At 42.4% G+C, this 11,180-nt stretch overlaps 1 protein-coding gene across 2 annotated transcripts; it reads left to right on the top strand.

The window, feature by feature from the left end:
* The first annotated feature begins 7,374 nt into the window (after positions 1–7,374).
* Positions 7,375–11,180, top strand: krt94 (keratin 94). 2 transcript variants are annotated; one of them, XM_071537155.1, is made up of 8 exons: positions 7,376–7,923; positions 8,490–8,572; positions 8,696–8,852; positions 9,019–9,180; positions 9,367–9,492; positions 10,276–10,496; positions 10,745–10,758; positions 10,869–11,180. In XM_071537155.1, exons 1-8 carry the CDS (start codon positions 7,462–7,464, stop codon positions 10,916–10,918), a joined length of 1,275 nt encoding a protein of 424 aa, XP_071393256.1. In that variant the 5' UTR covers positions 7,376–7,461; the 3' UTR covers positions 10,919–11,180. The 2 variants fall into 2 exon arrangements, with proteins under 2 accessions (XP_071393257.1, XP_071393256.1); XM_071537156.1 differs by lacking the exons at positions 10,745–10,758; positions 10,869–11,180 and having other exon boundaries at positions 7,375–7,923; positions 10,276–10,500.

Genomic DNA, 11,180 nt, shown 5'->3' with positions numbered 1-11,180 from the left:
ATTGTGAGTATAGGTTTGTGGCCCAGTGTGTGTCTCTGGGAGGGCTGGAGAAAGAAAATCTGTGCCTGCCTACGTGTGAGTGAGAGTCCAATCACACCTATAGTGTCACTTCAGTGCCAGTTTACACATGAGTGTCACGGTTTATAACAACTTGGCACCACTTACAAAATGAAAAACAAGACATTCTTTTCATTTCAGTATTATTCATTAGACAGGCAGCTGATCAGATTGGTTTGAATCTCATGTTCTGTCACATCTCTATCTCCTAACTCCTTTCTTTACTGTGGCAATCTGAAAGACTAATGAAATACATGAGAAGGCTGACAATTCTCATTTCAAGGAAAAATATCTAGTTGCACCGGCAATTTTTACTCATTTTTGATGGCAGTCCCATCTTGACTGTGTCACATAGACACCGCCTTTCACGTCTAACTACTGCACAGCAATTCTGTTTGCAGGATGTCAGAGGTAAGCAGCTTTTAGCACTGGCCCGTTTAGATATCGCTAGAGGGAGCACTTCAGCCGTGCATCTCATCTCCGTAAATCAGAGGTCTGTTTTACAGGAAGGGTGTGGCTGTCTGGTAGTTAGGTAAAATTCCAACATCCTGCATTTGTCAAGGCAACTGAGAGATACAGGTTATCAGCCCCCGAGAAGCTTATTCAGTCTCTTTTCTCATTTATGGACCTATTATGCCACAAATAGGTAAATATATATATATGTATCAAAATATTTACAGTTGAATTAACACAATGGGCATAACACCTGCAGGAGATTTAAATAACCGTCTGACACAGGACTGTGCATCTAAAGACATTGTGCTTTATACTGGGGCAACTCTGTGAAGGTTTGCAACATGACAGTCATCATTTTGACAGTTTCTTTGCATATTTAAGAAGGATTTCTGTAGAATGATTACATAAATAATAAGTGATAATAAATAATTCTGGTGATTTTATAGGTCAAATAATGACTGTTTCCTCTCCTCAACTGCTGCCTCATTAGACTCATCACACCAAGTATAACAACCAAGCAAATACAGAAAATGTCTAATACTCTGTGGCTATTTTTCTGTGTATTATTCTATAGCTCTTTAATCTTGTTACATGAAATCACATTTTTAAATGTGCTACTGTATGTAAACCCCTTCCATAGTGGTCTAGCACACACACCCTTTTCCACTATACATGAGTACATGATTTATTTTTCAATTTTCTGACAAAGGCAACAGTTGCAACTACTGCATGCAGTAGTTATCACAAAGAAGCCAATGAGGCACAATTTGATGGAAGATGCACAATAGTGCAATAGTTAAAAGCTTTATTCTAATATATCTTTAATAACTTGTCCCATTGGAATGAGTAAGCATAAGTCTATTGACACAGCACACTTTATTTACTTAAGGAACAATGGATAAATATTAGAATGTGAAGATTAAACAGTCTATATGCACAGCTGAAAATTCAATGCAGGTGATGCAGGTGAATGTTTAACTTTCTCTGCAGACGCTGGTCCCATCCACAATGAGCAGAGAAACACACTCCAGCATGTCAAACCATGTCACACACACACACACACTCACACACACACACACACGCATATGGCCATATGTGCACACCCGCACGCACACACACACACACACACACACACACACACACACACACACACACACACACACACACATTCATGCATGTGCACACACAGACACACAAACACACATACAGAATTTCACCTCTCAGCACTTTTCACTGAGGATGTTTCAGTCATTCAGTCAAGGACTTTTCTCAAGAGACATTATGCTGTGGATTGTTGCACATACATACAGCTTGAACAGTTCAGCAGGATATGATAACGCCTGTGGAGAGGTGTGGCACATTCAAAGGAGGCTCTGTGGGCCATATTGTTCCATACAGGCCTGCAGATGTAGAGGGTGTGATTCAAATTCAGACACACAAACCCTGAGTCCTGACATGGAATTCAAGGTATTGCCTGCACTGACAAATCTGCAGGTACTGGAACAACAGATACACTGATGTGCCATTGCATAAACACATTTCTTGATCTCTAAGTTCTTACCAAAAAGGAAGTGACCGGTTTATGAAAGACATGGGAACCAATGTTCACACCCACTGAACTGATGGCAAGGAAACTGTATTGGTCTGCGTTCAGGTGTTGGAATCCAGATGGTCCAGAACTCAAACAATAGACAAGACTCATGAGTAGTGACACATGCCCATTGCCCAATTCCTTCTCATGGTTGCTATGGTGTAAACAAATAGTGGGCGATGTTGTTGCTGTTTGGGTCTATGGTAACTTGTAAAACACTGTAAAAGTGATAGGCTTAGGTGATAGAAATAGAACAGTGGACTTCCCTTTGTGTCTGCACTTCTTCCTCTCCTTCCTCAATTCTCAGGTCTGTCTTTGTCTGGCAGTGAAAAGAAACGATCCCTCCATTCTTTACAGTTCAAACTAGGAAACTCAGAACATAACATCACGGATGAAGTATTTGATAATACTGTTACAGCAGATAGGCAACCACCTGTTTTGCTTGTTGTCTTACTGCTGAAGGATACTATATAGTAGTATAATAATAATAATACTAATAACCCATGCTAACACCAAAAAAATGAAAGCAAAATTGCTTACTTGGGACAAGTTGCATAAAGTTTCAACCATTTTATGCAACTTTTTTTCATTTATTTTGGTGTCTATTGGGTGCTATTGTGCAATATTGAATCCATTCTGCAATATTGAATCCTCTTAAGGGATTTTCTTATACCCTGAAAAGTATATAAGATGTCCAAATTAGTGCTTAAAATGTTAAATTCAAATAGTTGAATCAATGTTTTCAGGAGTAACAGTTGTTACTTTTGACAGATGTTGGGATTTTCCTTCAGTGGCAAAATTACCTGAAGTCTTGCACAAATTGGACTATACATCATTTTTAAAATACTGTGGTGAATGAACATTATAACATTACAGCTTAAAAGGTGTGTCAAAAGTGAAACATATCAGAGATAAGAAGTTGCGCTATGAAAAAAAAAGTCATGCCAAAAGTTTTGAGCATTTCCAGCATCAAAATCAGTTCAGCACACTCTCTGCATATTGCTCCCTATCTAGTGTCTAAAACAAAGCTATTCCAAAGGTTAAAGTCCATTTCTCAAGGGATCTTATCTTCCTTTTAACTCCAAGTCTTTAAGTAAGCAGTAAGCTCTAGAGAGAGGAATGGGTGTGGGAGTATTTCTACTGAGTCACACAATTCCTTGCCTAATACAGTATAATACAAAGGAGGTTTTATAATTCCCCCGCAAAGTAAGAGTGGAGGCACCTTGGGTCTTAGACAAAGTTAGAGATAAAGCCTTTATAGCCTTGTTTATTTGTAGATTTGTTGTTTTAGCTTCAGATTTATTTGAGATATTATGCATCTAAAATATGACTTAGTGATATTGGATCTTATGCAAGCCTGGTGTCTGTCCTGAGTGGGTATTCAATATCATAGACTGCTTTTTTCTCAGTTGTGCTTAGCTAACTTCCAGTAATCTAAGCTCTCTGCTTGAGCTGTATTGCGGCTACTAGTATTCAATATCTGAAGCCCTTGTGATAAGCTGTAAATACACTCAGCATTATACTAAAACCTCACTGTAATGTAGAAACAATAAAATATCAATTCTAGACAACCCTTTCAACCATCACATATAGAAAAATATATTAATCATCATTTCAATGACAGGCTATCAACCAACAAGTTTCAAATTAACCTAAAAAATATTGCAATAGTTCATATTCATTTGTTGAAATTCCCGTAATATACTAAAGGAGATTTTCAGTAAGCCCTGCAAACATGAGTCATGAAGTTGGTTCAAGTGAAAACAAGAATCCAGTCTCAAGCCTATAGACATGAACTCATCAACTCTGTTCTGACAAGCTGCTACAGTGAAGTAGTCATAGAGTCATTTGTCACCATCCTACTGTAAACAAAGTTGTGTCTCAGCAGACAACTCAAGCGGTAAGGTATTTGCCCATCCCTGTCCATTGCTCACCACCTGTGCCACAACTGAAACTGATCCTGCTGCGGTGACCAGGAAACCTCAGGGTAAAAGTAGGTTATCTTACAGTTGAGATGAATATAATTTACTGTAAATATGTGTTGTGGATACAGGATTGACACTCTCTCATTTCAGTAGATCTTCTGGTTTGGATCACAACCATAACATTCAGCTCACTTGGATGTAAACGTTCAGGCAAAAATGTGTATGAACCCCCGAAGTCAGTCTTCCCCTTTAATATTTTAAAGATTTTTGTTTGCCCACTTTCAGCACCCACTGCACACCTGACGGTCCTGGTAGTGGGGATCCTTCTCTCAGTAGCCCCACCCAAGGTTTCTTCTGATGAGGATTTCGTGGGAGTTTTTCCTTGTCCTCAGTTGAGGGTCTAAGGCAGGAGGGAATGTCATTTTTCATTTACTGTTTTCATAATGTGGGCGTTGTTAAGCCCTTTGAGACTATAACAGTGATTAAGGGCTGTACAAATAAACTTGACTTGAGTTGACGTTAACTCCTAACAAGGCAAGAGCAACCTAGGGCCCACATTTAAAAAATGTTGGTACTGTCTTTCTCTCAAGTAATGTTTTAAAAACTGTTTTTACTGACAAAAAAAGACACACACACACACACACACACACACACACACACACACACACACACACACACACACACACACACACACACACACACACACAAAAAGAGGCTTCGGAAATTATTATGACAAGAGCTTTTGCCAATTTTAAAGAAAAACACACAGATCACACAGGAATTTGTCTTGCAAGAGATGCTGCAGTGCGCTCACACACAGTTGACTAGGCTACTTTAAAAATGTATTCTATTAGTTACCTCATTAAAATTGTTGTCAGTAACTCAATAACATATTCTGACTGCTCTTAGTTACTTTCAAATTACTTTGCCATTTTTGAGTTGTAACGATAACAGAGATAAAAAAAAAAGTGAAAATTACAAAGTTGAGGAAATTTATTTCAGGTTTGCATACAGACACTAATGCCGCTTTTCCAACGCATGGTACCGGCTCGACTCGACTCTACTCGCCTTTTTTGGTTTTCCATTGGGCAAGTACCAGGTACCAGGTACCATATTACCTGGTACCTGGTACTTTTTTTGGTAGTGCCTCCGTTGAGGTTCCAAGCGAGCTGAGGCGATACCAAAAGGTGACGTGAAAACACGGCAGACTACTGATTGGTCAGAGAGAATCGTCATCATTGCGCGAGACGGGACATATGCTAACGTTAGCTACCAGGCTAGCTTACCCTCTTGCATCGCCTTTGAGCAACCAGAGAGCAGTCTTTTGTCTTGCTGCCTTCAGCCTCTTCTGAAATAAACTCCTACATTGTTGCTGTGTGTGTCACGTTTCATGCTGCGTTGCGGTGTCGCTATGACGATCAGTTGTGTGTGTGTGTGTGTGTGTGTGTGTGTGTGTGTGTGTGGAAAACCAAGTGGTACTACCAAAAGCGAGTAGAATCGAGTCAAGTCGAAGCGAGTTGAGCCGGTACCATGCGGTGGAAAAGTGGCATAACTTTCTTCATTGTTACATTTTATAAAAACGTAGAATACCTGCCACTATTTAAATGGCCTTCTGAGTTTCATGCTTTCTCTTTAAAAGTATTCCCTGAAGTAATTCTCAAATTCTTCACAACAATTTACTTTTTGAGGTAATGTAACCGAATACAGTCTTTTTTTTTTTTGCAATTAGAATAAGTAATGTGGTTTTCCGTTACTACGCAACTGTGGTAATACACACTCAGATAATGTGCATCAGAACCCGATCCTCCACTTCTCCCTCTGACTGAGCGATGACCCCATGTCGATGTGACTGAGTGAGAAACTCCCCTCCCCTCCTCTGTTTCCCCGCTGACACCAGATGTTATGGTATGAGGGAGACTGGCCAGGGTCCAAGGCTGAGATAAGGACTACACACACACACACACACACACACACACACACACACACACACACACATGTGCGCACACCTACCCGCCCTCCCACACAGATATACACACACACACGTACATACACATATCCGTGCACACTCACCCCTCCCCTCACCCACCCACACTCCCACTCCCACACGCACACACACACACACACACACACACACACACACAGATATACACACACACACACACAAAATCCCTTGAGTCTCTCTCTCATCCCTCACACAGGCCATGACACAGGCCAAAACCAACAAAATGAACAGCCCTGGAGTACTCACACGCACAGGCACATGCACACGCATGCACGCACGCACGCACACGCACGCACACGCACGCACACACACACACACACACACACACGCAGATGCGCATGCACGCACACACACAGGATACCGGGCTGAGGGCAATGTTTTGTGTGATATGGTGAACAATGGGGTGCCGACATATTCCCTTAAATGGGTTAGACTGAAAGTATGAGAAACACTGTTGGTTTGTGGTCCAAGGCTACAGACACTTAATGTAGCTGTCAGTCAATTAAGTGATCTGCAGCAATTACATGCTAATTTTATTTGGATGTCTGCAATGTGTCATGAAATTAAACATCCAAAGTACCAGTTATTAAGTTGTCTTCCATTACCTCTTACTATTCTCTAACAATTTTTTTTACATGTAGGTGTTGCATAACAATTACTGTAATGTTGTTAGAAATAATAATTTCGCAACAAGTGATTCATGCAACCAGTTCAATCATATATCTTGAGTATAACACATAAATAAACTTAACTTAACTTTAACTTGATCTTTTCATCATGTGTAATTTCTGAAGAGGAACACTGATGATAGATACTGATACTGATGTTTGCAAAGCGTTCAACACTCAATGTTGACTTATGGTGGGACGCTAAAACAATAATTCTACGCCTACGCCTTTTGTATTTGTATTAGAGGGAAAACCAAATGGCTGATGTGATGGAGACTAGAATGGCAGGTATTCATGAAAGTATACGCAGACAGAGAGACACACGCACAGACACATACACATACACTCAGAGAGATTCCCACAGACTACAGAAACTACAGAACTCTCTCTCCTTCACACACACACACACACACACACACACACACACACACACACACACACACACACACACACTGAGAAACATGCACATTCCATAACGGTTTCCTCACAGGAGTGGAAAGAAACCGAACCCTCGTCCTTAAAGGCAAACAGACGGTGGTTGTGCCAGGACTGTTGCTAAACTGTAAAGGCAAACTCCCTCTTTTTTCCCTCCACCACCCTCCTTCCCACTCCACCTCCCTCCAGCTGCCCAGGCCCGCCCCAGGGCCAGCACTATATCAGGAGCCAACCTCCCTCTATCAAACCCCACAGTCCTTGAGTCTGCAGCTGTATAACGGTCCTCTCTTCTCATCTCCTCTCCTGACCAGCAGACAGCCAGCCAGCATGTCTTTACGCAGCTATAGAATCCAGAGTGGCCCCGGCAGCTCTGCCTCAATCGTCTCCTCACACCGTGTGGGCTATGTCTCCAGCGCACCCAAGGCTTTTAGCGTGGCAGGCACCAGGGCCCCCCGCATCTCCTCCAGCAGTTCGCACATGGTCTCCTCCGGCTATGGTGGCGGCTATGGTGGCGGCTATGGTGGGGGCTATGGTGGGGGCTACGGGGCCAGCAGCGGCGGTTTTGACCTGTCCGGCGCCCTGGATCAGTCCAGCATCCACCTGAATGAGAAGGCCACCATGCAGAACCTGAATGACCGCCTGGCCTCCTACCTGGACAAGGTTCGCTCCTTGGAGGCGGCCAACTCCAAGCTGGAGATCCAGATCAGAGAGTACTATGAGAAGAAGGGCCCGGCTGCAGAGAGGGACTACAGCAACTACTGGGCCATTATCAATGACCTGAAGGACAAGGTATAGTGTGTACCAGCCTCGATAGCTTACAGAGCAGGCAGACGAAGGCAAATGTTTGCAAGAACTGTTAATGATTAACAAGGGTAAGCTTTTTCAAGGGGCAGACGCAGGTTCTAATCAGTTATAGGTAAGAAAGTAGGCATTGGAAGCATAACTGGAGTCTGCGGTATCTATTGTCCTCTTGAACTGCTGGCGTCTGTAAGACTTATTGTAATGAACAATGGTTTTTGATTCATAAAATTAACCAAGAAAAGATTGCTGAGTATGAATTCAGCAGGGGAATACTATGCAAGATGACCCAGTATTACCTAATTACACACAAGATATAACTGTGGGTATTCAGAGAGTGATGTTTTTGATATAGCTGAAAGGTTTTTAGTGGAATGTTAATTTGTTATTTTGGCAACAGCCGCAAAAGCTTATCAAAGTACAGTAGTGATAGCATATCAAAATCAAAACCAGTCTCAGCTTAAAATAAGAATTCTACTGTATCTTGCTACACAATCAAATGTTTTCAGAAATGTGAAATTGTTGCCTATTGACCAACTCGGTGTGCTCTCCTTTAGATCAACGCTGCCACTGTCAACAATGCCAACATCCTGCTCCAGATTGACAATTCCAAACTGGCTGCTGATGACTTCAGAACCAAGTAAGCATGAATCCTCAAATCTCTGTAGACCTATCTTCATCATGTCTTGATTAAAGACGAAATCAACACACATGACCATTTCATCGTCTCATGCCAGTGTTCTCCACTCTCCTCACCAATTAGATTTGAGCATGAGCTGATGATGCGCCAGTCAGTGGAGGCTGACATCGCCAACCTGCGTCGCCTGCTGGACCAGACCACTCTGACCAAGGCCGACCTCGAGATGCAGATCGAGGGCCTGCAGGATGAGCTGGCCTACCTCAAGAAGAACCATGCAGAGGTGGGTGCTGCACAGCTTCTAGCTATAGACGTTATTCTTGAATTGTTACTCCTGTCTATGAGAACAGGAAAGCTTTGACACTGCTTGATCTAGACCAGAGAACTGTGTTCAAAATTGGGACTTCGAGCCATCTTAATGCTGACTATTATTTCCTGTGATTCTTCAGGAGCTGGCAGCCTTGCGTTCTCAGCTTACTGGCACAGTCAATGTGGAGGTGGATGCCGCACCCCAACAGGACCTAAACAAGGTCCTGGAGGACATCCGCGCCCAGTACGAAACCATCACCGACAAACATCGTCGCGACCAAGAGGCCTGGTTTAATGACAAGGTAAAAAGAAAAGAGAAAAGAAAACAGCTTTCCATAAACAAAGCAAAAGCACACTTGAAAATGCCTGGATTTACTGAGTAAATCCTCGGTAGCTCCAGAACTGTAATTACCTATAATCTCTGTGAAAGTAATAAGAAGAGAGGTATTCAGCAGGACTTCTAATTGCGTCTTTATTTCTTGCTCCAGTCGACGACCCTGTCCAAGGAGGTGGCTGTCAGCACAGAGACAATCCAGACATCTAAGACAGAGATCAATGACCTGCGGCGCACAATGCAGGGCCTGGAGATTGAGTTGCAGTCTCAGCTCAGTATGGTAAGACACAAACAATGAAAACATACCATCTGTTCACAATACAAGATCTTGCCTTATATGAGCAAAATTCCTGTACCGCTGTCTTGTCAGGGGAGATGGAGAAATAGACTGTGATGGTAAAGAGGAGAGGGGAGGGAAAAAGAAGGACGACTTTATTGGAGGACTAGGGATGGGAGCTGTAGAGAGGGGAAGGGCTTTTCCTGAGCCAGACATTTCACAGACATCTGCTCATATTCTGGAAGACAGAAAAGGGGCTTGAACAAAGCTGAAGGAATGCAGAACTGGATGGCCAAAAACCTTACTCCCATGGATTATCAGTACCCAGCTGGAGTCAATCAGTCAACACTCCCTGCAAGAACAGGACATTGCTCCTCTACTACCTAATAACAGTGGTGGAGGAGCACTGCTGCTTTAGTAAACTAAAGCTTAAAAGACACAGCAAGCGTGCAAAATCATATTCATACTACACTGTGCTTATTATTCCTTTATAATAGAAAAAAGAACAATATTGCACAAACATGCTGTGCAAACATAGCCAGGCTTTTGTGTCTGACATACATGCGATTATAGCCAAGCCATTGTGTCTCACATACATAATCCAGGGTGTGGTTTGTTCATACAGGCTACAGCTTTGAATCTGCAGAGCTCTTATGACAGTGGTAGTTTATTAAACTGGTTTGCAAGTATGAATGACAAGGTTTATGTGTGGCAGTACATATGCATTACTTCAGTTCTTCCACAGTTCTTTATTAATCGTTTTTCTTCCTCTCTCCTCCCTAACAGAAAGCAGCTCTGGAGAACACCTTGGGAGAGACAGAGGCCCGCTATAGTGCCATGTTAGCTGGCTACCAGAACCAGATCAACATGCTAGAGGGGGAGCTGGCCAATGTGCGTGCCAGCATCGAGCAGCAGGGCCAAGACTACAAGATGTTGCTGGACATCAAGACCAGACTTGAGCAGGAGATTGCAACCTACAGGAGCCTCCTGGAAACAGAAGAATCCAGGTAGTCCCAGTTAAAGTGCAGATACAGGAGCATGGGCTCTGTTATCCAAAGGACTAAGAGGAGCATAAAGATGATGTAGTCCAGATGTAATGAGACCATTCTAGACCACAGTGCTAATACCCATAGTTCAATTGACCAAGAGAAGTGCTATAGTCATATGTTTACTTAGAAAACAATGCACATGGCAATTAAATGCCACTCAACTGTTTACTCACTACTTTCCTCTCCTTTCCTCTCCCTTATTTCAGGCCCATTGGTTCAGGTAAGTGACCTCTGTTTTAGAGAAACATTACACAACAACCACTATACAGTGCAATTACTGTAATGTAAGCTTATGGCACTACTATAATGATTTTTTTGTTCTGTCTACAGGGGGCTCTAAGACCACAGTCACAACCACCACAGTGCGCAGCTCAAACTAGGAGTCCAACTGGCAGGACAAGCTGTTCTCAGGCACACACACACTCACACACACACACATTCACACCAACTCATAAACATTTGAAGCTGTTATACAAGTTGAGGAAAATTGGCCTTAAAACACCTGTGGAGATATATTAAAGGTGCAACCAATGTTAAAGTTTATGAAACATAAAATTTGCAACCCATTGGAAATGTCTGTGTTAGTGTGTGTGTGTGTGTGTGTGACTTGTCTCTGAAAAATAAATCTGCTGGTGAATACAA

Source organism: Centroberyx affinis, unplaced genomic scaffold (genome assembly GCF_046629955.1).
Source record: "Centroberyx affinis isolate AG114_WGS23_722 - 3 ecotype Tasmania unplaced genomic scaffold, CSIRO-AGI_Caff_v1 ptg002986l_1, whole genome shotgun sequence".
Lineage (NCBI taxonomy): Eukaryota > Metazoa > Chordata > Actinopteri > Beryciformes > Berycidae > Centroberyx > Centroberyx affinis.
Note: the sequence above shows the minus strand (reverse complement) of the source record. Positions and strands in the feature narration are given on the sequence as shown.

What these genes read in the sequence shown, in the direction of transcription:
- krt94 (XM_071537155.1), top strand. Translation starts at nt 7,462, where the DNA reads ATGTCTTTACGCAGCTATAGAATCCAGAGTGGCCCCGGCAGCTCTGCC. An exon ending in GCTGATGACTTCAGAACCAA is followed by an intron (nt 8,573 to 8,695) that starts GTAAGCATGAAT and finishes CTCACCAATTAG; the next exon opens with ATTTGAGCATGAGCTGATGA. An exon ending in TGCAGTCTCAGCTCAGTATG is followed by an intron (nt 9,493 to 10,275) that starts GTAAGACACAAA and finishes CCTCCCTAACAG; the next exon opens with AAAGCAGCTCTGGAGAACAC.